At 41.3% G+C, this 25,644-nt stretch overlaps 1 protein-coding gene across 1 annotated transcript in view; it reads right to left on the reverse strand.

Annotated features, from left to right (window-relative positions):
• Positions 1–25,644, reverse strand: part of DIAPH3 (diaphanous related formin 3) — an 87,177-nt gene that overhangs the window by 60,888 nt on the left and 645 nt on the right. The window contains exons 2-14 of the mRNA XM_029283440.1: positions 23,955–24,091; positions 22,138–22,243; positions 20,926–21,036; positions 20,547–20,665; positions 18,965–19,081; positions 16,081–16,199; positions 14,986–15,050; positions 11,062–11,207; positions 7,279–7,579; positions 5,859–5,973; positions 4,330–4,419; positions 2,311–2,405; positions 1,326–1,427 (exon numbers count right to left, since the gene is read on the reverse strand). Coding sequence (XP_029139273.1) covers positions 1,326–1,427; positions 2,311–2,405; positions 4,330–4,419; positions 5,859–5,973; positions 7,279–7,579; positions 11,062–11,207; positions 14,986–15,050; positions 16,081–16,199; positions 18,965–19,081; positions 20,547–20,665; positions 20,926–21,036; positions 22,138–22,243; positions 23,955–24,091 — 1,623 coding nt within the window. The remainder of the gene's footprint in view (positions 1–1,325; positions 1,428–2,310; positions 2,406–4,329; positions 4,420–5,858; positions 5,974–7,278; positions 7,580–11,061; positions 11,208–14,985; positions 15,051–16,080; positions 16,200–18,964; positions 19,082–20,546; positions 20,666–20,925; positions 21,037–22,137; positions 22,244–23,954; positions 24,092–25,644) is intronic.

A 25,644-nucleotide genomic window follows, 5' to 3' on the forward strand; every position in this document is an offset into this window, starting at 1 on the left:
ACAAATGGAGCGGCTGAGAAAGCGAACTCAATGGTGGAACAATACATTAGTTGCTATGATGATTGCCAATGATCTATGGCCCCTGTCAGAAAGCTTATTAGCCGTTATTTCAAACTTATTAGGTTTACAGGCTTACTTTTGTAGATTATAGATTTTACTCTCACAGGAGTTTTATAGTAAACACATTTTATGTGCATGCATATATTCATCAGATATTAAACCTCCCCTAGATATCTTATAGTAAGTTAGTTTTATGTTACAATCATCTGACATGGCCGTTGTAGGCTTTTTCCATGTTACGGAAACATTTTGTACCCTTGAGATTTAACTTTTATCGGACTGCACTTTATGTTGGACAAAGAGAGCACAATAAAATGAAGTGGATCGATGTATCAACCTAACAGATGCTGGTTTACCAAATGTTTATCGGGGCGTCGTAATTGCTACAGCACTGGTGCTTTGCAAGCAGCAAGGAGAACAGCCAAGAGGTGGCTGTGCAGAATTGTTTCAGTTTCAGTTCATTTGCACCAACTGGGCCAAAGACACACCCTGCTCAGTTAATCAGAAACAGGTGTCTTCTGTGTGTTTTCTTAGATGTCACGAAGCCACTTAGGAGCATGGTGGCTTAAGTGGTTGCAATGCTGGGCAGGAAGTTAGCAAGCCCATGTTTGAGACCCAACAGCTGTCGTGGGGCAGGGTTGAGTCCCCGTCCTTCGCTCCAGCTCCTTCCGGGGACATAAAAGGAGCTGGCAACTGGACATCCCCCAGGGAAATGGTGAGGCCACCAGCTAATCCTTTCAACCTGGAAGCACTTTGTTGCTTCTGACACAAGTGCAATGAAGCCTCTTTTCAAGTGCTTTGGACAGCACATGGGATTAATATAATTACGAGACGTTTACTGCCACGCAGGTCACAGTGTGTTATAGAAGACTTATTCTCTTGTAATTATTTTAAAAACATGGCGAGGCTGCCTCGTACTTTTTTTTTGTCTCACATTTATAATTAGAAATTGAAAAGCAAGCAGGTTAGCACAGCAGCAGAAAGAATAGAGGCAGAAATTCAAAAATGTCAGAACAGTCTCACTCACTGTCTCGGTGACAAGAGCAAAGCCTTAAAAATTCCTCCTGTCAGGAAATGACTTGAAGAAGTTGGTTAAAAGTCATATCAGAAACTTAATACCACGGAAGATTAACTCCTCCCTGACTACCAGCTACCCAAAAGAAGCAAACAGAATACCGTGCAAAACTCACAGAAAAGGACTGTTTTTTTTTTTAAAAGAATACAGAATCTTAAAATCGTATTTTGAAATGAATCAATCTATTTACCACGATAGCGAACTGCTCCGGGTCAGACAAATTCTTATATTCGTTCTTCAACTTGGATAATTCATTGAGTTGTTTTTGGTCAGGAAGATGTTTTATTAAATTCTACATTCCATGGAAAAGATACAAAATTAAAATGTTCATAGGTGTTTTTTTTAAAATCCCCTTTATTATTGCATGATTACTCGCACAAAAAAGAAGGGAGATAAACTTCTCTTCAATCTCATAAGGCAACAAAGCCAAAAATAGACGGTAAGGAAAAAGTATTTATTATTGAAAAATTAAGGACCCCTTAAAAATCCTAAGAGATAAATGTCAAACGCAGTAGGCAGTTTATTACATTTTAAACCAGTGGTTCTCAACCTGTGGGTCGGGACCCCATTTGGGGTCGATCGACCATTTCACGGGGGTCACCAAGCAAGGCTGTCCGCCATTTTTTTTGTCTGCCATTTTTCCCCCTTTTCCGGCGGGTGCCTTACCTCCCTTGGGCTGGGCCAGCTGGTGGTCGGCCTGCTCCGTCTCTGCCGCTTGCCAGCTGCGCCTCGGCCAGCGCAGGGGGCGGAACCACGCATGTGCGGCGCTCCCGGGCAGGGAAAGTCCTCGACTTACGACCGGTTTAGTCCTCGACTTACGACCGGTTGGGGTCGCGGCATTAAAAAGGTTGAAAACCACTGTTTTAAACTGTCCAACTGCCCTATCTTAGAGAATTCTGCTGATACGCATAGTATAAACGAAACAGTTATCTAACGTTAAAAGGTCCATTATCTTAATAAAAATGTAAGTGTAACAAATACAGAAGATATAATCTGCCATCTTTGGTGATAATACCAAATTGGATTGACATATACTGTAAACACAAAATTAGGGTTGCTTGTGCATGTCACTTTGTCCATGACTTTCATATATTTTACTACAAATGTGGTAGATTTTATGAAGATCTAGTTATTAGGAATACTTGTTTATAAAACTGTTAATCAAATTACTGCACCTGGATCATGGATTCTGACAGCTGGGTTTCATCTATTTCCAGAATCATTATTTTTATTTCTTCATAAGGCACTCGAAACGACCCTAAGAAAATAGCTAAAAACACACACACACACACACAAAGGCATTTTAGTATGTTTTTATTAAGCACTTTTCAACACTTCAAGCATTCAAGTGTTTTCAGAGACAATTTTTTTGAAGGTGGAGGAGGCCACCTTGATTGCTGTGTTTTCCTATGTGAGAACCAAGTCTCACATCTGCTTTGGGAGACAAGAAAGGTCTGGAAAAACAGGATGAATAAAGAAATATGCAGGTGAGTTAAGAAGAAAGCAGGCTGTGGCTTCCAAACAGGAAGGAAGGAAGGAAGGAAGGAAGGAAGGAAGGAAGGAAGGAAGGAAGGAAGGAAGGAAGGGAGGGAGGGAGGGAGGGAGGGAGGGAGGGAGGGAGGGNTATGTATATTAATTTGGATGTTTTTAATTGTTTTTTCTTGTTTTAAAATGTTTTTCATGTCTTAAGTGTAATATATTTTTTGAATTGTAAACTTACCAAAGTCATTGATTGAGATGAGTGGCTATAGAAAAGGAAGGAGGGAGGGAGAGAGGGAGGGAGGGAAGGAAGGAAGGAAGGAAGGAAGGAAGGAAGGAAGGAAGGAAGGAAGGAAGGAAGGAAGGAGAAATAGAGAGAAGGGAGGGAGAGAAGGAAAGTCGGAAGTCTGGTAGGTACAGAGAGGGAGGGAGGGAAGGAAAGAAGGAAGGAAGGAAGGGAGGGAGGGAGGAAAGAAGGAGGAAGGAAGGAGAAATAGAGAGAAGGGAGGGAGAGAAGGAAAGTCGGAAGGCTGGTAGGTACAGAGAGGGAGGGAGGGAGGGAGGGAAGGAAGAAAGGAAGGAATGGAGGGATGGAGGGAATAGGACATCAACAGTAATAGTAGGAGTGACAGAATACTCATAGCAACTAAGATACAATATACCAGTGCTATCAGAGCAAACCTCATTTAAGATAATTGGGGAAGGAAACTAAAAACTATTGTCCACGTCCAGAAATATAATAAAATCTGCCCTTAACAGGCTTGGGTGTGATCTTTATTTGAAATGGGGTGGAAGAGTGGCCTATTCATTTTTAGTGGCTTTACGTCATAATTCCTAATCTCTTTTACTATGGATTTATTCCGCACCCACCTCCAGAGCGGAGTCTCTGAGCGTAAATAAATGCAATTACGTAAAGACTCCACATAGGAGTAATACGTTATCACCCAACACTGCATCAGAACCAAACTGAGGAGGGGGAAAAAAAAGAATGAAAGGACACGAGATGAAAACAGGTGTGATAAGGAAAAGAAAAAATAAAAAGAATATGCACCGAATAAAAAAGTGGGAGTGCCGAAAGATACAGACTAAAAGAAAACTCCAATTTTAACAAAACAGAGTTGGAAGGGACCTTGGAGGTCTTCTAGTCCAACCCCCTGCTCAAGCTTGAGACTCTATACCAGGGGTGGGCAACCTTGGCTCTTTTATGACTCGTGGACTTCAACTCCCAGAATTCCTGAGCCAGCATAAGGGAACTATGGCCCCTTCATGACTCGTGGACTTCAACTCCCAGAATTCCTGAGCCAGCATGGCTCAGCTTGGAAACCTCTCCCTTTCCCCTCAGCATGGCTGGCTCAGGAATTCTGGGAGTTGAAGTCCACGAGTCATAAAAGAGCCAAGGTTGCCTACCCCTGCTCTATACCATTCGGGACAAATGGCTGCCCCGTCTCTTCTTGAAAACCTCCAGCGATGGAGCAACCCACAACTTTAAAACCAAAAGCTTAATATTAGCTTTATTTAAAAACGAATACTAAACATACAGGAGATATTTTCCAACTTCTGTGCCTTCGTTTTCAGTGCTCACAGCAATACACCCCTTCCCCATTTACCCTTTTTGCTGGGAGTTGTTTCCGTCAAAGACATATTAGAATCATATTTAACTCCGAAAGTAACATTAAACCCATTTTTTTTCCAAAGAAGGACAGAGATTTACTTACAAAGGTTTTGCGCGATCTTTGGATCCAGGACTTTCAGTTCTTTGATTCGTTTAATAGGTTTCCTCTCTTCAAAGCCTTCGTCTCTTTTCACTGTCACGACAAATGTTGTGGTGTGTGTGTTAAACATACAGAAATGTTTATATTAGTGCCCTTGCATAGAATTTAAGCTTCAGTGTAGTTTTTTAGGATGATTACGATCATGATTTATCACTTGTTGCTTGCATGTACACTGAGAGCTTATGCACCCGAGACAAATTCCTTATGTGTCCAGTCACACTTGGCCTATTCCATTCCATTCCATTCTAATTCTATTGGATTCCATTCTAATTCTTTCTATTCCATTCCATTCCATTTTATTTCCTTCCATTCTAATTCTATTCTAATTCTAATTCTATTTTATTCCATTCTAATTCTTTCTATTCCATTCCATTTTATTTCCTTCCATTCTAATTCTAATTCTATTCTAATTCTAATTCTATTCCATTCCATTCTAATTCTATTGGATTCCATTCTAATTCTTTCTATTCCATTCCATTCCATTTTATTTCCTTCCATTCTAATTCTATTCTAATTCTAATTCTATTCCATTCCATTCTAATTCTAATTCTATTCCATTCCATTCTAATTCTATTTTATTCCATTCTAATTCTTTCTATTCCATTCCATTCCATTTTATTTCCTTCCATTCTAATTCTATTCTAATTCTATTCCATTCCATTCTAATTCTATTTTATTTTATTCCATTCTAATTCTTTCTATTCCGTTCCATTTTATTTCCTTCCATTCTAATTCTATTCTATTCTATTCTATTCTAATTCTAATTCTAATTCTAATTCTAATTCTATCCCATCCCATTCTATTTATTTGCACCAAGCTAATAATTCAGTGGGCACTTTCTGCTTTCACAGGAAGTAAACACATTGAATAGTCTCGGCCACTGAACTTCATTTTCAAAGACAAAGTAGTAGATAGGATTCCCTTTTTGCATTTTCTGTGCTGCTGTTCTTAGAATATTTTCAGTTTGAATGTACCTTAAAGTAACTTCCTTTGGTCATCACTCCTTCTAGGTATATTACATGGTGAGAATTATTTTTCAAAAGGGCTTAGCATACCTTGAAAAGAACTAGCCCAAAACAATCGGCCTCCCAACAAATGATGGCTCATAACTAAAATACATGGTATATTTTCTCAGCTTTTAGTCACACTTCCCATAGTCTATAACAGAGTAAACAGTAATTTTAACAGCTCAGTGGAGACATTTCGGCAGTTAAGTGCATGCTTTTCTTAACTGCATTATACAAGGGGAGCTTAAATGGAAAAGTGAAATAATACTATGGGCTAAGTTCTATTCTGGGTGCGCTGCAGTTATAAATGATTGCGACCTCAGTTATTAATGTAACAATTATCATATGACACACATAAGCATTCATCAGCTGCGGTGACAAGAGCTGCAGGTGTTTATTGAAAATAAAATAAGCTCATTTTCTACAAAGGAGGCTTTAAATCAGAAAAAAAAATAATTAACTTACCGTTTTTCTGACAACAAAAGGTAAGTTCCAGCTTGCATAACAAATCAGTATTTTCATATTTTCCATCATTGGCCATTACCCAGAAACAGTTTTCAGTCATTTCCTGGGGGCTTATCTGCAAAGGGAATATAGCATCTCAATTTCCTGTTATCGTTAATGCCACACTTTGTTAGGATTGCAAAACATGTGGTTGATGGCAATGGGAAGGCCACCCGCCATCTGTAGCCTGCAGATTCCTGAGTGGAAAAACTGGTCTCCTTTGAAGGATGTGGGTAGGTTTATAGGATAAAATCTGTGTTTGTAACTCCTTTGGAGTCTTTAAAATATCAGATTCCGTCTCAAAATGATAATAATAATAATAATAATAATAATAATAATAATAATAATAATAATAATAATAATAATCAGGTTTACTTTTGGTGCTAATTCCACTGCCTTTTGAAGTGGGGCTTTCAACTGACTGCGGCTCAGAAGAAGTCAGAAATATGTTTGTTTCTATATTTACCACCTGACTTCCAATAACTCTGGGCAGTTTACCAATTGTTTTTTTAAAAAAAGCATTAAAACAAGGTCAGTCCTTCAGATATTAGCTTCTCTAGCACTGGTTGGGACACGATATAACGGCCTAAAATCCAGTTATTTTATTCAGAATAACAGAATACAGAGTTGGAAGGGATCTTGGAGGTCTTCTAGTCCAGAGGGTCCCCAACCCCTGGTCCGTGGACCAGTACCGGGCTACAGCATGCCAGCAACCGGTCCGCACAAACAAAGCTCCATCCGCGGGATGCAGGCAGCACACAAAACCACGCACCCTCCGGTCTGTGGAAAAACCTCTCTCCACAGAACCGGTCCCTGGTGCCCAAAAGGTTGGGGACCTCTGTTCTAGTCCAACCACCTGCTCAGACAGGAGACCTTATATCATATTCAGATGATTGTCCAATCTCTTCTTAAAAACCTCCAGTGATGGAGTACCCACAACTTCTGCAGGCAACTTCCATTCCACTGCTTAATTGTCCTCACTGTTAGGAAGTTTCTCTTTAATTCCAGATTGCTCCTCTCTTTGATTAGTTTCCATCCATTTTTCTTGTCCTCCCCTTAGGTGCTTTGGAGAATAGCTTGACTCCCTCTTCTTTGTGGCAGTCCCTGACATATTGGAAGTCTGCTATCATGTCACCCCTAGTCGTTCTTTTCATTAAACTAGACATACCCAATGCTTGCAACTATTCTTCATGTGTTTTAGTCTCCAGTCCCCTAATCATCTTTGATGCTCTTCTCTGCTCTCTTTCTAGAGTCTCAACATCTTTTTTACATCATGGTGACCAAAACTGGATGCAGTATTCCAAGTGTGGCCTTACCAAGGCATTGTAAAATGGTAGTATTGCTCTTCTCTGCACTCTTTCTGGAATCTTCCTTGTCTTACCTTGGACCAGTTGATTCTTTTCATGGTCACTTCAGGCTTAAATTCTTTTTTAGGTTTCAATCCGAAAGGCAGCAGTTGAGGAGGAGGAAGAGAGTGTTGACCTCCAGGTAGTCCAAGTAGCGGAGGTGGGGGTGGAGGAACGCCAAAGGCAGGTGGTAGTGGGGGCGGAGGAGGTGGAGGAGGAATAGTTCCAGAGGAAGCTCCTGGTGATGGGACCACATCTGGGGGTGCTTCAACAGATGTCAGAGGACAACTGTTGGTTGAGCCATTCTGAAAAGAAGAAAATGTTGGTATTGGTAATGTAAGCACTTTGTGTAGTAAGTGTGTACTCACTCTTTCTGCCAAAACAAACAGGACAGAGGTCAATCAATTCCACCGTCAGTCAATCCAAGAAAATCCAAAATGGCTCCCTGGTATATAAATCCAAAATGGCTCCCTTGTATATATATATATAAAATTACCCGACAAGACAAATTTAGATGTTTAGAAGGCATTTTCTAAGGGTAAAGAAAACCTGAAGTAGGTGAAAGGATTAAAGCAGAAATTAGAAACCTTTCCCAAAATATTGGTTTCAATCCACAGTCAGGGTATAAATGGGATAAAAAGGAACATAAATTGTAAGCAAGTCGTTTTTAAAGACTGTAATATTCTAATGGTTCTTATTGTTTTTAATCTTTATGTTCTATTTTTCCCCCTCCTTTGTATTTTCCTCGACTTACAAGTTTGTTTAGTGACTCTTCCAAGTTACAACAGCAATGAATATATATATATATATATATATATATATATATATATATATATATATATATATATATATATATATATATAATCTATCATCTATCATCTCTATATATATCCTGTCCGTCCATCCATCTATCTATCTCTATCATCTATCTCTATCTATCATCTATCTATCTATCTGTCTGTCTGTCTATCTCTATCTCTCTATCATCTCTCTCTATCTATCTATCTATCTATCTATCTATCTATCTATCTATCTATCTATATCTCTATCTTTCTATCATCTATCTATCTATATCTATCTAATCTATCTATCTCTACCTACCTCTATCTCTATCTAATCTATCTACCTACCTACCTACCAACCTACCTACCAGCTACCTATCATCTCTCTCTATTTATTTCTCTCTCTCTCTCTCTCTCTCTCTGTGTGTGTGTCTCTCATCTCTTATGACCATTGTTCACACTTACGACCCTTGCAGCATTCCAATGGGTCACATGATCAAAATTTAGACACTTGGCAATTGACTCATATTTATGATGGTTGCTGTATTCCGGGCTCATGTGATCTTTTGTGACTTTCTGACCAGCAAACTCAATGGGGAAGCCACATTCACTTAACAACCGTGTTACTAACTTAACAATTGCAGTGATCCACTTAACAACTATGGCAAGAAACATCATAAAATGGGGCAAAACTCATTTAACAAACATTTCGCTTAGGAACAGAAATTTTGGGTTCGTGGTCATTAAAGTCGACCACTCCCTTGTTGTATATTGTACAACTTTTTCTTAAAAATAATTCATCCTCGTTTATAATTTCATGACTTTATTCTGTGATCACTAGTGTATTATTTGTTATCTTGATATTTGTCCATGAAGTTTTAACAGTGAATTTTGGGGATCAAACATCTTAAAGGTATTTTCAATCGGTTCTGAATAGGATAAAACCACGAACTTCGGCACACTTGTAAATTCCTTCTTATTTACTTGATTCTGTTTCTAGGAGTTTATTTTTTTTCTTTCTTTCTTGTAAGCGGGAAGGTGAATCTATATATATCTTACATAAATTGTACCGCAGGAATAGTCAAGAACTGTCTCGCCCCAAGGTGAGACGGTATGTCTATTTCATCTTTCTTTTTTTTCACTTAGCTTGCTTTTTAAAAGAAAGGGTTGATTATTGTAAGTGTGATGGCTAATCCGTTTAGTTTGGTTCACTGAAAAGCAACAGATATGCATATTTTATTTTATAACTTTTAATATGTAAACTAAGTTCAGTTATATTAGTTTCAAGAAAGACCGGAATCACAAAGAACTGCTCGAATACCGCAGTAGCCACTTCTATCTGATCAAACCTGATGTACGGCGTGGCTTTATTTTATTTTATTTAAAAAATGTCATGTTTAACTACAGGGCCTATAGCATTTGCATTTCCACAGCAGACAACATCCCAAAGAGGTGGGCCAAATGTATCAGCTAAACTAACAAACAACATCCACCACAAGCGTCAAGGTAGTCCTGAACTTACAACAGTTCGTTTAGTGACTGTTCGAAGCTACAACGGCGCTTTAAAAAAAGCGACTTATGACTGTTTTTCACAGCTACGGCCGTTACAGCATCCCCAGGGTCACGAGATCAAAATCCAGACGCTTGGCAACCGACTCGTATTTATGACGGTTGCAGTGTCCTGGGGTCACGTGACCCCCTTTGGCATCCTTCTGGCCAGCAGAATCAAAGGGGAAAGCCAGACTCATTTCACAACGGTGTTCCTAACATAACGATGGCAGTGACTCATTTACCAACAATGGCAGGAAAGGTTGTAAAATGGGGCAAAATCCACTTAACGACTTTTTTCTACCTTGGAAGGAAAAGCTTGTATTTTGAGGTCAGTTGTGGTACTAAGTCCAGGACTAGCTGTAATTAATTCGAAATAGCTAACCAATGAGATGGGATTTTTAGCAGACCAGGGAGGAAGGGAGGGAGGGAGGGAGCAAGGAAGGAAGGAAATACAGATGAGGGAGGGAGAAAGGAAGATGGAGGGAGGGAGGGCACAGAGATGCAGGAAGGAAGGAAGGAAGGAAAAATAGGGATGGATGGGAGGAAAAATAGGGAGGGAGGGATGGATGGATGGATGGATGGAAGGAAGGAAGGAAGGAAAGATGAAAAAGGGGAGGAAGGAAGGAAGGAAGGAAGGAAGGAAGGAAGGAAGGAAGGAAGGAAGGAAAAATAAGGATGGATGGAAGGAAGAAAGGAAGGAAGGGTGGAAAGATGAAAAAGGGGAGGAAGGAAGGAAGGAGGAAGGAAAGAAGGAAACATAGGGATGGGAGAAAAATAGGGAAGGAAGGAAGGAAGGAAGGAAACATAGGGATGGAAGGGAGGAAAAATAGGGATGGATGGATGGATGGAAGGGTGGAAAGATGAAAAAGGGGAGGAAGGAAGGAAGGGAGGGAAGATAAGAAAAGGAAGGATGCAGATACCAAGCAACTTGGCAATACCGTACTTTAAAATAAAAGAGCCTTGTCCTTCCTGGGGACAATCTCAACAAATATTTTGTTACATAATGGCCAAGGAGATGCATTTAGGGAGATCGCAAGAACAGAGGCACTAACTCTCATTACTAATAATTACCAGCTGGTAATTAAAATGTGCATTGCATGATGATAAGCCACTAAATTAATATAGTCCCTTTTAAAGACCGAGCAGGATTGCAGACATTGATACGATATATCTGAAATACTATGTGCCATTATCTACCTACCGATAAAAATGTATGCGCCAAAACTGGAGTTGTCCCTTCCTTCCTATTTCTACTATTCTACAAACGTATTTCAAGTGTCGTGGCATCATCGCAACACCTAAAAAAGAACAACCACCTCCAACACCAGCTTTTCCTACCAAGATCGAGACCAAAAAGAACAGGAAAAAATGGCACCGCGTCTTTCTCATTCAGAAATGACAAAGCACAGAGTCAAAGTCTTACTGGTTTTTACATGAATGTGGTAGCATCACACATAAGCTTGTTGCTAATTATTTTAACTGCATAAACAGCAACTTGTGAGTGCAGATTCTTTTTTTTGTTTTACCTCGTTTTTGTAAGGTTTTCTCTCTCCATCAAGGAGACCAAGCTTTTCTTCGGTCTTCTGAAGCTGCGCCTTTGTCTCTTGATGAGCTACGAACTCTTTTTCAAACTGGAACAAAAATGAAAAGGCATCATTAAATTTACAGGTGTAAATTGTTCGTTGCCCCGAGTATTGTCATGCTATCGTACCTAGATTTGCATATTACGCAATCTTAAGTGGCTCTGGGGAGATATGAAATATCAAGCTGATTTTTATTTCAAAATGAGGGAGTGAGATTTATTTATTTATTTATTTATTTATTTATTTTAATTTATATCCCGCCCTTCTCCCAACGGGACTCAGGGCGGCTCACAACATATATAAAACAAAGGCATATATACAATCCCCCCCTGTAAAACCGAATTAAACCAAATTTTAAAGTTGTGTTATTTCGAATTCCTTAAAATGAACCCAGTATAAAATCCTCCCTAGGCCAGGTCCGCTTGCTGGAAAAGCCATGTCTTGAGGGCGCGACGGAAAGTAAGGAGATCCGGAATCGTCCGAATCTCAGGGGGTAGTTNCACTGCTTCCCATACCCAGGACACAGAAGCAGAAGTCCTCCAGTACTATAATCCTAGGGGACTCCACCACAATCCACAATACGATCTAGAAGTTCAGGAAGGACCATTTCTATTCTTTCTGTGAGTTCAAAGATTGGTGGATAGCACTTAACATGGCTGTAAGGAAGAGCCATAAGGTTAATCATAGAGATAGTTGGGGTATCAGTCAAGGAGACATGATGAGTTGGGAAAGGGCTTGGAAAATCAGGAAATAGTAACAGCATAATAGAGAGTGAAATCTATTAGCCTTATTAGGATTCCACCTAAAATCTGTAGAAAAGAAAGAGAAGTTTATACATGGAATCAAAGGACTGGAGATACCGATCTGCTCAGCCTCTATTTGAAAACTGTTTTTATTCTTCACAGGGCTTGTTTTGCCTTCTGCTAGCCATTTCCACTGTCCTCCTTCTCAGCTGTCTGGTTAATTTCTTTCTTAAGATAAAGGAAGGGAATGAACATAATCATGACAGGGACTGATGGACCGGCAATTTCAGACTCAGTTTAGGATTTTAATATACCGATGGCATTTATTTATTTATTTATTTATTTATTTATTTATTTAATTTAATTTAATTTATATGCCGCCCTTCTCCCTGCGGGACTCAGGGCGGCGCACAACATATTTAAAACAAAAGCATATATACAATCCCCCCCTATAAAACCGAATTAAACCAAATTTTAAAGTTGTGTCTTCCAAATTCCTAAAAATGAACCCAGTATAAAATCCTCCCTAGGTTAGGTCCGCTTGCTGAAAGAGCCATGTCTTGAGGGCGCGACGGAAGGTAAGGAGATCCGGGATCATCCGAATCTCGGGGGGTAGTTCATTCCAGAGGGTAGGGGCACCCACAGAGAAGGCCCTCCCCCTGGGGGTCGCCAGCCGACATTGCTTGGCCGACGGCACCCTGAGGAGGCCCGCTCTGTGGGAGCGTACCGGTCTGTGGGAGGGAATCTGCGGCAGAAGGCGGTCTCGGAGGTAGCCGGGTCCTATGCCATGAAGCGCTTTAAAGGTGGTAACTAACACCTTAAAGCGCACCCGGAAGGCCACTGGCAACCAGTGCAGCTCGCGCAGCAGCGGTGTCACATGGGAGCGACGAGTCCCTCCCAACACCGCCCGCGCGGCCGCATTCTGGACCATTTGAAGCCTCCAGGTGCTCCTCAAAGGGAGCCCCATGTAGANGTGGCCTGGGGTGGAGATGTACAACTGAGTATCATCAGCGTACTGATGGAAATCCACCCCAAAGCCACGAATGATCTCCCCCAGCGGCTTTACATAAATATTGAACAAAAGGGGAGAGAGGACCGACCCCTGAGGCACCCCACAAGTTAGGGGTCTAGGAGTCGACCTCTGTCCCCCTGCCAATACTGACTGCGTACGGATGGATTAGACTCTGCTTTGCTCTTGACAAGTACATTGATTTTCATATGTTTTTCTTAAAACTCCATTACTGGTGTCTGCGCAGGAGAAGCTGTTACATCAGTTCCAGGTTCCTGTAAAGATAGACTCTTGATCCTTGGATATTTTTCAACAAATCAACCCACTGGATTCAAGGCAAAGTTCATCTTACCCGCAAAGTTGTTATTTTAAATGCTGTCCACCACTTCTTTAAATGAAACCAGTTTATTAGATCAGAAACTGGCACCTAGTCTTTGCACTATCCAAATTCTTTAGAATAGAATAGAATTCTTTATTGGCCAACTGTGATGGGACAGACAAGGAATTTGTCCCCGGTGCTTAAGCTCTCAGTGTACATAAAAACAACCAAGTGGTATTAGGCAACCTATGGGTTTTACGGTTTTCTCCTTCACTAGAAGACAAAAGCAATGTGTGAAAACCTCCAAAATTAGTCACATCAGCCACTTCTTCTTATCCTTAAATTTCAAATGAATCTGGGCAAATGTGAGCCAACAGCCGTATCCTATAAAGCAGTGGTGGCGAACCTATGGCACGTGTGCCAGAGGCGGCACTCAGAACCCTCTATGTGGGCACATGCGCCATCGCCCCAGCCCCGCCTCCCCCTGCAGCTCCCTCACCAGCAGCCTCCCCCGGAGGAGAGTCGCCCCGGGGCGTGGCCCGCACAGAGCAGCGCAGCCAAGGACATGGCAGCCAGGACAAGACTCCGCCTTCATGCCCCGTCGTGCGCAGATGATGTTGCGGGGCACGGGAGGAGGACGTGGTCGCCATGACGCTGCTGGGCTGCCTGGGCGATCTGTAGCAAACCGTGGAGGCGGTGGGGGGCCCTGCAGGCGGGCGGTGTGGTTTTTGGGCACTCGGTCTCTAAAAGGTTCGCCATCGCTGCTAGAAACTATTCCGCAAAGAACACACCTTATGTAGAAATGGTAAACTGCTTGTCCAATTTTAAACTAATCTCTACTCAGTTAAAAGGGTGTACAGTAAGTAGAGACATGTTGCCACAGTTGTTTTTGTCGCTCTTTGGAAAGTTCTTCAAGGCAAAGCTGCCAAACCTCCCAACAATGGCCAAAAACAATGGGCCTGTCCATTGTAGGTATGCTCAGTGGGACCTAAACTAGGATGCTGGGAAGCCACAGGCTCCCACAAGCTTGATGTAGTCCAACAATTCTAGTAAGAAATCCAATTTCTCTTGCAACAGGTTCTACTGTAGAATAGCAGATGCCTTTGGTTTTTTTAGGCCCACATTATTTTATAACAGTGTACATAAATTCGATGTAAACTGGTGCAACGTGGCTGTGAAAAATAGAGAGCTGTCGTTTACTAATAAAGGAAGGGCCACAGATTCTCATTCCAGGATTTGGGAGAACTAATAAACTGATCCGTCGTGATTTTTTTTTTTCACCTGGTGAAATTTCTCGAAACATTTCCTCCATATTTTTTTCCTCATCCTACCAACATCCGTTTATTTTGCATCAAAGAAAACGGAAGATGAAAACAATAAGAAGAGGACGTACAAACGCCGTGTAACCGATAAATGCGCACTCCAGGATACAACAATTAAGGATTAGAAAAGCATAATAAAAATATCAATCTCTTGATACTTTAGCTGAAAAGCAACTATAACCTCCAGCTGTGGATCAGAGCTGCAATAACATTGCACTACCAAACTCCTTTCCAGCTGTTATGTTTTAGTAAAGGGGTGGAGGGGGAGTGGCCGCCATTTTGGATCACCGCAGCTAGGTTTTAAATGAAAATCTCAATCTTCATTTCTGTTATCTTGTCTCTTGTCAAATGATTTTATTTTAGGTCTCAGAGATTACAAGACATTTGGACATTATAATAGGAAGATTTGAGAATAAAACTTCTCTAACATTACCTTTTTCAAGAATTCTGAAGCTTTTCCTTCAAGTTCTTCCATTTTCTTCTGTTCGATACAGATATCTAGCAGAAAATAGCCCATATAAATCTTTTGGATAGCTTTTACTGACTAGCCAATCTCAGAGAACAGTCCATAGCAAGAATAAAATTTATGTCAACTTGTACCCAACCCTAAGATCAAGCACAACTGTCCAGTAGTGTGTCAAGAAAAATGCATATTTACCTCCTAATTATTTAAGTAGAAACAAGTAAAAAAAAATGCTTCCATTAATGACTGACACCTATGCTGCTAGCTTCAAACGGCATTGACTAAACTTTTCATAAAGCAGTTTAAAAGATACAAGCTAGAAATAATAATTTGAAAGCATTTTCTTCATAGGTATTCAGAGATGTTTAGCAATTACATCATTGATTTTGATAAGATACTCAAGGAACTGCTTTTTCTAAGTATGTCAGGATCACGAAAACATATATTGCAGGTATGCAACTAAACCAATCAGAAAAAAAGATTTGTTGCTTATTACCAAGTATATGTATATGTACACACACACACACAAACACACACTCATATACATACATAAACTGTTATGTATATAATTGGCAAAAACAAATGTACATCAAATGTACAGAACACTTCCTGAATTTAATTTCTGGAACTATTCATTCATTCATTCATTTATCACATTTATATAGCTTTCCATCTCACGTGCAAGATAAGATAAGATAACCTTTATTGTCATTTTTTTACTGTGGGCACAATGGCACACATCAAAAATGAAATTTAGTTGCCCGCTCTCAAAGTGAAACACATACATGACACACACCTAAACATACTATGTACAACATATGTATAGACCCACACCCCTACATATACATAGCAAATAAATATTAAATACTGTCCATCTCGAATATATAACGGAAGGAGGAAGCTTGAGAGTTCACAAGGTTAATGCTGTATGGAATGAAACTATGGCTGAATCTGGATGTTGGCATACAATAATAACAATCCCTATGAAACCTGGGTAGTAACTCATTTTTTTAAAAAAAAATGTGTTCTTTCATATGAGTATAAATATGGCATATGAATACCTACCCAATATGTGACTGAAATTTACATCCAGCCTTTTTCGATAACTAAAATCTGGGTCCAGACCACTTCGATGTAAGACCACCTGTGAAACGCACTCTTCGATTAACTTGAAATACAAAGGTCTAGAAAAATGACAAGAAAAGTTATGTGTTTTAATTTTACGCTTCTGAGGCGATACTGCTTTTAATGCAACACAACATATTCATGCTTCCACGTTGACCTGAGCTAGGATTTAAGACTTCTGTCAGTCTCATCAAGGCTGAACCCTGGCTAATGTTAGCTGGAGAACTGACACAATAACTAAATATGTCTCGGAAACTGGGACTCGTTCTTAAGCAGGATGGAAGTTTGCAAAACCTGTGATCCATCCTATCTCTTGATGAAGCGTCTACAAAATCTGACAGGCACCCTTCAGTAGGAGACAGCAGGAAATACTAGCTTCCCTTATGCCCTGTGTAAAAGGATTATAGAAATGGACATCAATAGTAACAGAGCAGCCTCCAATGCAACTCTGCTTTCTATTGATGTTTTCCTTGGAGGTCCTTACACACCTAGCCGGCCACTGTTCAAAACAGGACACTGCATTAGGAAGATTTTTTTTTCCTTCCCAAACTTGGCTATTTTAAGATGTGTGGACTCCAACACGCAGAATTCTGAGAGCTGAAGTCCACACCCACCTTAAAGCTGCCAAGTTTGAAAAACGGCGAGATAGACCGTTGGGTTGATCTAGGCGTGCTCTTGTTAGGGGCTGCGTATGGCAACATTTCACTTTGCAGAAAAGTCTTGACTTTTAATTGTCTGGGGTAGGGGTGAAGTTTTGCTACAACAGGCAAAAAGCAAGGGGCCAGAGAAAGCATCGTGGCCAGTCACTTAATTTCAATAGCTGTACCTTTTGTGCCACATACAAAGAAATGTGCGCGAGAGGATTTTGCAACTAATGAACACGCCACTGATGGCTCAGAGTTTAAGGCCTCATTTTTATATTTCCTAGTCTCTTGGGTTCATTCCATATACCATTTTCTCTCGTTGCTTCTGTTTATTTTTCCCACGTTAAAAATCTACCGATTCAAGACTTGCTTCGCAAGCCTTTATCTCACACTTTATCCCGCAAAGTTAAGTTAGAACAATTTCAATGGTGCTTGTATAAAAAAAGACTCTTTGTTTTTACACATTTCTCCCCACAATATTCTACAGCGGACACCAACTTCTGCCACGCAAGGTTTGATATCGGCTAAATAACTCTGTTATTTAAAGAAATTAAAAGACGCTCGCTCCTGGGGAGGAAAGCTATGGCAAATCTTAGACAGCATACTAAAAAGCAGAGACATCACCCTGCCAACAAAAGTGCGTAGAGTCAAGGCCATGGTTTTCCCAGTGGCAATGTATGACTGTGAAAGTTGGACCATAAGAAAGGCTGAGTGCCAAAGAATGGAGGCCTTTGAACTCTGGTGTTGGAGAAGACTCCTGCGAGTCCCCTGGATTGCAAGGCAATCAAACCGGTCAGTCCTGGAGGAGATCAACCCCGACTGCTCTTTAGAAGGCCAGATCCTGAAGTTGAAACTCAAGGACTTTGGCCACCTAATGAGAAGGAAGGACTCACTGGAGAAGAGCCTGATGCTGGGAAAGATGGAGGGCAATAGAAGAAGGGGACAACAGAGAATGAGGTGGCTGGATGGAGTCACTGAAGCAGTAGGTGTGAGCTTAAATGGACTCCAGAAGATGGTAGAGGACAGGAAGGCCTGGAGGAACATTGTCCATGGGGTCGCGATGGGTCGGACACGACTTTGCAACTAACAACCACAAATAACTCTGTAGAGAAAGCCCTTGGAATAAAAGGGGGGAGGCAAAACAAACAAAGAAAAGAAATATGCTGTCAATCTTTGGGCACCCCGAGCATCTGTGTGATAAACACGTTTAACAGAAATGTTTCAGACTCAGCAAGCAGCAACTGGCAATCTTGATAGAGATTTATACCTCTGAATAGCAAAAGCTGTTTTTAGACTTTCCCGGTGTTCTTGCTGCTTTATATATTTATATATATTTCAATAGCCTGCCTTTTTTTCCTGTGAACAAAAAGGGGACCTAGGCTGGATTCTCTTACAATGTTACTCCATAATGATGATCTTGCAAGGTAAATTGGCGGAATAACTGGCCCAAAGTCCCCCTCGGTAAGGTTTTTTTTTAATTCAAGAAGGTGGAGTAAAGCTAGATGTCATTAATCCAAGTGCAGAGCTTTGCAGCACTCGCTTATTATAACACCTACTCAAAAAAGTCAGTGTTTTATTCCAAGTAGCTACCCATGTAATTTACATAACAACAGCAGAGGCTATTTCCAGAAAATCAGTTTGATTCCAACATGAGCTAAGATTGGATTACCCGTCAAGCAAACTAACCACAATTATTTATTTATATCAAACCCAAATTATGAAGAAAAAAAAAAACCAGTTCACTATCATAACACAGCGAGGCAGCCTTTATCGGATAAGGTTTTCCTCGCTATTGTGATTTCATTTTTGAGCCAAGACCAAAGTTTAATCCAGAGGTCAAATAAACCGGCCACCCACATCTTTCTTGGGACTCCGCTGAATAAATGCAACAATTGAAGCCCTATTTCTACATTTTGAGGAGCTACAAGGTTTTCTAGGGACATGTCAACTCTGAAAGAATCAGAAATTTTCACACAAATTAGGTTGGCCTTCTTGACCTGCCACCTCTGACTTGACAGAGGTTGCATGCTTCTAAGTTCAGATTTATCTGAAGGTCTTCTATGGAAACTAAGACGCTGGGATAAAAATGTGTAACAGGTTGCAAAACGCTTGATACTTCGTAACCAACGTCCAGATAGGAGCTTCAGCAAGTTTTCGTACGGTACGATTTGTTTCCTTACCGTATAAAATTATCATTTCGTATCAGCAAGAGGTGCTGCAGGATAGAAAGGAAGCAGTTTTCCGCACCCGTGTCCTTAACGCTATTCCACACTAAATTAAAAACGTCATTTGCATCAGTAATCAAATTAAGGATAAAAAAAAATATTGCAAGTGGATTGTACATTGTAGATTAGTTATTCTTTTCAAGATGAATTTAGATTTATTTTTATTTTTTTGCTGAAGTTATGTCACATTTTAAAATTTAAGCTGGCGAGGAAAAATGATTGATCTTTTGGGCACAACATGAGTCATCTGCCACAAACTGATTTTTGTTCCAGAACTTCTGGTAACAACATAGTACTTCTTACAGTACATCCACGATCCTCTCCTTTTTTAATAATAATAATAATAATAATAATAATAATAATAATAATAATAATAATAATAATAATAATAATAATAATAATAATAATAATAATAAACTATTACAACACGAGAATCACCAAATTTTAGTTTGACAGTGTAAATAGAGTCAACTAAGAATCAAGAAACACTATCACTGCTTGGATGCTGGCTACCAAGATTGGTTTAACTCAGAGGTCTCCAATCTTTCTGGGTGGGTGGCCTGGTGGGGGAGGGGGAGGCGCCTTACACGCACATGCCCAAACGTGAATGTGGCCACACGTGCACACGCACGCACAAACAGGCCACCAGCATGGACACCACGCAAACGGGGCTGCGAGCATGTACACGAGGCTTTCAGCCATGGTGGTGCCTATGTGTGGGTTGTGGCGGCGCTGCCGCCAGGCTCACAGTGATGCTACCACCGGCGTGAGGATCACACCACCACCTTGCATGAGGCTTGTGCCACGGCCTACAGCAGTGATGGCGAACCTTTTAGAGAGCGAGTGCCCAAACTGCAACCCAAAACCCACTTATGTATCGTTGAGTGCCGGGTGGGTGTGGCACATTGGCTGGGTGTGGCCAATTGGGTGGGCGTGGCTGCGGTGTTAACGGCAGACTGGGTGGGACTAAAAAGTTCAATCAATCAATTCCAACTTTGCAAGAACTTTTTTTTTCACGAGAAGTTGAAATTGACTGATTGAACTGATTTTCTCTTTAGCGGAGGCCTAAAGAGAAAAGGTTTTATAAAACCCAGTTGAAGGCCTAGGACTGGGGTGATGACGCGCGTGCCCACAGAGAGGGCTCTGAGTGCCGCCTCTGGCACCCGTGCCATAGGTTCGCCACCACTGGCCTACAGCGATGCCACCACTGGCACGAAGATCCCGCCGTCTCTTGCAGCGCTGCTGCCGCCTACACAAGGTTCATGGAAATGTCACCAACTGTGTGTGGCGTGGCGTCACCCACCTGCCGCTCGCCATGCTCCGCCCCCCCATGCGAGGTTCGTGGCAACGCTGCCACCCACACAACACTCATGGCAACGGTGGCATGAGGGGGGGTGAGCACGCGCACACGTGCACTGTCAAGCTATTCACGTGGCCCGGTAGCCAAAAGGCCACAGGCTGGTAATGGGCCGCAGCCTATAAGCTGGGCACCTCTGGTTTAAGTGATTACAAATTTCCATTTTTTTTAAAAGGATATTCAAACTCTGATCTGATATCATCTAAACGGTGGGAAAATTCGATCATATCTTCTTCTTTGTGTTCACTGAATACTTTCAGCTGGATATCCAAAGCTTCATTCCTTATGCATCTCAGCAGCTGCAGTGAGAAAGCACCAAGAGTACTGTAATTAATAACTGCATGTTAAAATGAGTTATTTTGAACAAAACGCATATATCCGAAGCTAATAATTTGGGGGGATTTATGCTCTTCAAATATGTACTTTGTGAAACAATTTTTACAGGAGGCAGTTTGTTCTGTCTTAATACATAAATAAAAAAAAGTCTGCAAGGCATTTCACACTTCTTCTCATTGCAATCTTCTAATTTAAATGTTAATTCACACGTACAGATACTTACCGGCAGTCGCTCTTTTAATCCGCAACGCATAAATTCATTCCGAATGTGGAGTCTGAAGTCCAAATCGTCAGGAGTTGTAACCAGAGCATTGATGAACTGCATACAGGCTATCTACAAAATGCAACAACTTTAATCTGCAGGACTTCACTGGCCTTCATTGATTTGTAGCACTAACATTAAGACGTATATGACACTTCAGTGTTTTACAGCCCTCTCTAAGTGGTTTACAGATTCAGCATTATTGACCCCAACAATCTGGGTCCTCATTTTACCAACCTCGGAAGGATGGAAGGTTGAGTCAACCTTGAGCCGGTCAGGATCGAACTGCTGGCAGTCGGCAGAGTTAGCCTGCAATGCTGCATTCTAACCACTGCTCCACCAGGGCTCTCAAATTTCTGTCTTCAAAGAATGTTCTCAATATGAAACATCCAAAGAAAACAGACAGCTCAGGCATAGCCAACAGGAGAACTTATTATTTTATTGCTATGAACATTACAAAATTGTTCTGTCATGAACAAATTGTCTATGTGTAGTTGGGGAGGTGTTACCTAGAAAATAACGTTATTCAAAGGGGAATAGCTATAGAATTTCAGGGGATTATTAAACGTTTCCATTTTTTCCCCCTGCCAAACGGCAATCAACACATCTAGAGGTAGACAAACTTTAGAAGTGATCATGAACATATTCGAATTTTTATCTTATAAATTTATCTTATGAATTTTTATATTATGAATTTTATCTTATGAATTTAATGCATTTATCCAGCATTATGAATAATGCTGGATAAATGCAATTTCCAGTGCATTCTTCTTTGCTTAAAACAAAATATGATATTTAATTGTAATATGGCAATTACAATTAAAAGAACTTTATGGCTTGAAATTGAAGTATCAGGCCGTTATATTTCTTTTAGGTAATCAGGAGGCATTAAGTCTTTCTAAGTCAGTGGTCCCGAACTTTTGGGCACCAGGGATTGCTTCCGTTGAAAACAAATTTTCCAGGACCCAGGTGGTTTTGTGCGCTACCTAGATCCTGCACATGCGCAAATTAAGCTTTGCTCACTTGCGCAGCCCAGTTCCTAACAGGCCACAGACCGGCACCTAGCTGTATCCAAGATTGAATCATTGTCCAAGAATTTATTTTTCTTCAAGTACGCTTACTACATTAGTTACATTTATTGGTTTTAAAACACCATAAAAAAGCATCACTTACTTGCAGATGGACTGAATTCTCCTCAAGACCCTTCAGAATGGGGCCAAATCGGTCAATACCTCTGTCTTCTGCGGCTGTAGTCAAGGCTTTCAAAATCTTTTCCAGGCTATGGAAGGAAGGAAGGAAGGAAGGAAGGAAGGAAGGAAGGGAGGGAGGGAGGGAGGAAGGAAGGAAGGAAGGGAGGGAGGGAGGAAGGAGAAGGAAGGAAGGAAGGAGAGAAGGAAAGAAAGAAAAGAGAAGAAGGAAGGGAAAGAAGGAAGGACGGAAAAGAGAAGGAAGGAAGGAACTATTATTAAATTAAACAGACCTGCATACTTCAGTCTCACATCTTAAATACCTTTATTTCAAGGGACTTGAAATAAATCACCAAGCAATATTTCCTAGAAAACTCCAATTACCAACCATTCACAATGGAGTTCACATTCTACACAGGCTATACATCCTGCAAGAAAATTTCCACCAGGGAACAGTTGTGCTGGGAAATCCTCACTGGATCACAAAGCAAAGCATCTGCAAAAAAACACGATTTCTACTTTGACACCAACCTTCTGAAGGCCTGGACAACCCCGGCTAAAAGTATGTAGAGATATTTCTGTGCCTCTTGGAGTTCGTCACGCAACGTATCCAGCTGTGTTTACGACAGACAGTCCTCGACGTACAACAGTTCATTTAGTGGCCATTCACTTAACAACTGGGTTACTAATTTAAAAACTGCAGCGATTCCCTTAACAACTGGGGCAAGAAACTGGGGCAATGTTAACTGTCCGGGTTCCGACTGACGATCCCGATGAAGTCAGCACAGCTGAGACATTCCAATCTCTGATGCAAAACTTTATTGAGCTCAGCATAGCCGCACAGACGAGTGGGAAACTAGCTCTGGCATCTAAATCAGTCTATTACAGTTTAGAATCTCCCCCCCCCCCCCCCCCATTAGTGCAGATCACATTGTCCAATAAGGTGTCAAAAAATTGTTATGAGAGAATGTTTCAGTTCTCAGGAAATAGTTCTTGGACAATCTTGATTCTCACAGCCGGGCAGCCCGACGTCTGAAGCCTGCATTCCATTCTTCCCTCCCCTCCCCGCCCCCCAAGTCTGTAGGCAAGCTAAGAAGAAAAATGGACACAGTTACATAAGAAAACCAAGATCATGGCATCCGGACCTCTCAATTCCTGGCAAATAGATGGGGAAGAAATGGAGGTAGTGATAGATTTTATCTTCCTGGGTTCCAAGATCATCGCAGATGGGGACTGCAGCCAAGAAATTAAAGACGCTTGCTCCTGGGGAAGAAAGCTATGGCAAATCTAGACAGCATACTAAAAAGCAGAGACGTCACCCTGCCAACAAAAGTGCATATAATCAAGGCCATGTTTTTCCCAGTTGCAATGTATGGCTGTGAAAGTTGGACCATAAGAAAGGCTGAGCACAAAAGAATTGAGGCCTTTGAACTATGGTGCTGGAGAAGACTCCTGCGAGTCCCTTGGACTGCAAGGCAATCCAACCGGTCAGGAGATCAACACTGACTGCTCTTTAGAAGGCCAGATCCTGAAGCTGAAACTCAAGGACTTTGGCCACCTAATGAGAAGGAAGGACTCACTGGAGAAGAGCCTAATGCTGGGAAAGATGGAGGGCAATAGAAGAAGGGGACGACAGAGAAGAAGGTGGCTGGATGGAGTCCCTGAAGCAGTAGGCGTAAGTTTAAATGGACTCCAGAAGATGGTAGAGGACAGGAAGGCCTGGAGGAACGTTGTCGGAAACGACTTCGCAACTAACAACAACAACAACAAAAGCATTCTTCGTAGCTTGACAGTTACACTTACATGTTTTCGTCACCAATAATGCACATTGCAGAGAGAAGTTTAACTGCGTCAGTCATCATATTGATTTGTTTGGGATCGATTGTTTTGGCCAGTAACGAAAAACTCCTTTTTTCGCTCATTATTCTCTCCAAGCCGTACTAAAGGGTCAAGGGGTAAAAATTAACAGGAGGCAGAAGGTGATTGTTAACAAAGATGCATATATGCAGACTGTTAGCTGCTGCTGCATTTTCACAGACACATCAAGAAAAAGATCTGAAATCCTACAAAATTTGAAGAGTTTCAAAGGCGCTTCCGCAAGAGAATCAGCAATGTCAACTATATATGTCTATGGAGATTCTCAGTCATCCAGGTCATAGCTATCCCAAAGGTGCTTTTTCACGAGGCAACTTGGCCTTTTCGTGAGCTGAAGAAGCTACTTGGATGAGAAGCAAAATGTCTTCAAAGAAAAACAAGGAAGTCCAGTTGCCTCGTGGAAAAAAAGCACCTTTGGGACAATGTTAACCATGTGACAAGCTGAGGTTGACTTAAATACTTTTCCTTTTATTTAGTAAGTTTTCCTCCTTGTCCTCTCACTTGGAGGTATACTGTTTTTACAACTCACTTCTGTTAGGCTGTTAAATAGTATCATATAATATACAGGCAGTTCTCAACTTACGATCATTTCTTTAGTGATCTTTCAAAGTTCACTAAAGGCACAGAAAGTTGACTTATTGTCACATTTACATTTATGTTATGATGATCTCTCTTTTACTTCAAGGTAACTACAGAATACAGAATAACAGGGACAACCATAAAATTGAACAGCTCTCTCTAGACCACGGGTCGGCAACCCGCAGCTCCAGAGCCGCATGTGGCTCGTTCTCTGACGAGCTGACAAGCTTATTGGCCGGGGCTCCTCCCTTTGCTGCATCTCTGCAGGAAGCAGGAAGCAAGAATGGCAGGAGAGCCAGTCCAATAACAATGTGTGTCAGCTGGTTGGAGAACAGCCTGAAGCCAGCTTGCCAGGTGAGCAGAAGATCGGAGAGGGAGAGGGAGGGGGGGAGAGAGAAAGAGAGCGGGAGAGAGAAAGAGAGGGAGAGAGAAAGAGAGGGAGGGAGAGAGAGAGAGAAAAAGAGAGGAAAGAGAGAAAGGAGAGAGAGACAGAGAGAGAACTCATGCACAGCAGCCTCTATTTCTTTTTAATTAAACTCTTCAATCAAGCTCCCCACTCCTTGCGTGTGCGCATGCGTGCGTGCGTAAGTTTTCCGGCTCCCAGTGTTTTCTTTTCTCTAGGAAACGGGTCCAAGTGGCTCTTTGAGTGTTTAAGGTTGCAGACCCCTGCTCTAGACAGACGGGGAGGGATACAACATCATCAATCTCCAGTCTACAACACAGTCCTTTCAGCAGTTACAAGAAGGCTCCACACTCATTTGCACCACTCAGGTGACCCAGAGGACACAGGTAAGCCTCCAGGTAGCTTTAACAACTCTCTAAAGAATGCAAATGACCAGCTGTCTGCAAGGATTATAAATACTTCCATTCCCCACCATCCAAGCTTCTTGGATGAGAAGCGAAACGCCTTCCAAGAAAAAAACAAGGAAGTCCAGTTGCCTCCTGAAAAAAGCACCTTTGGGACAACCACGACCTGGATGACGGAGTCACTTTTTTTTCAGTGCCATTGTAACTTCAAACGATCGCTAAACAACCGTTG

This window comes from Protobothrops mucrosquamatus, unplaced genomic scaffold (assembly GCF_001527695.2).
Source record: "Protobothrops mucrosquamatus isolate PMUCROS unplaced genomic scaffold, P.Mucros_1.0 scaffold89, whole genome shotgun sequence".
Lineage (NCBI taxonomy): Eukaryota > Metazoa > Chordata > Lepidosauria > Squamata > Viperidae > Protobothrops > Protobothrops mucrosquamatus.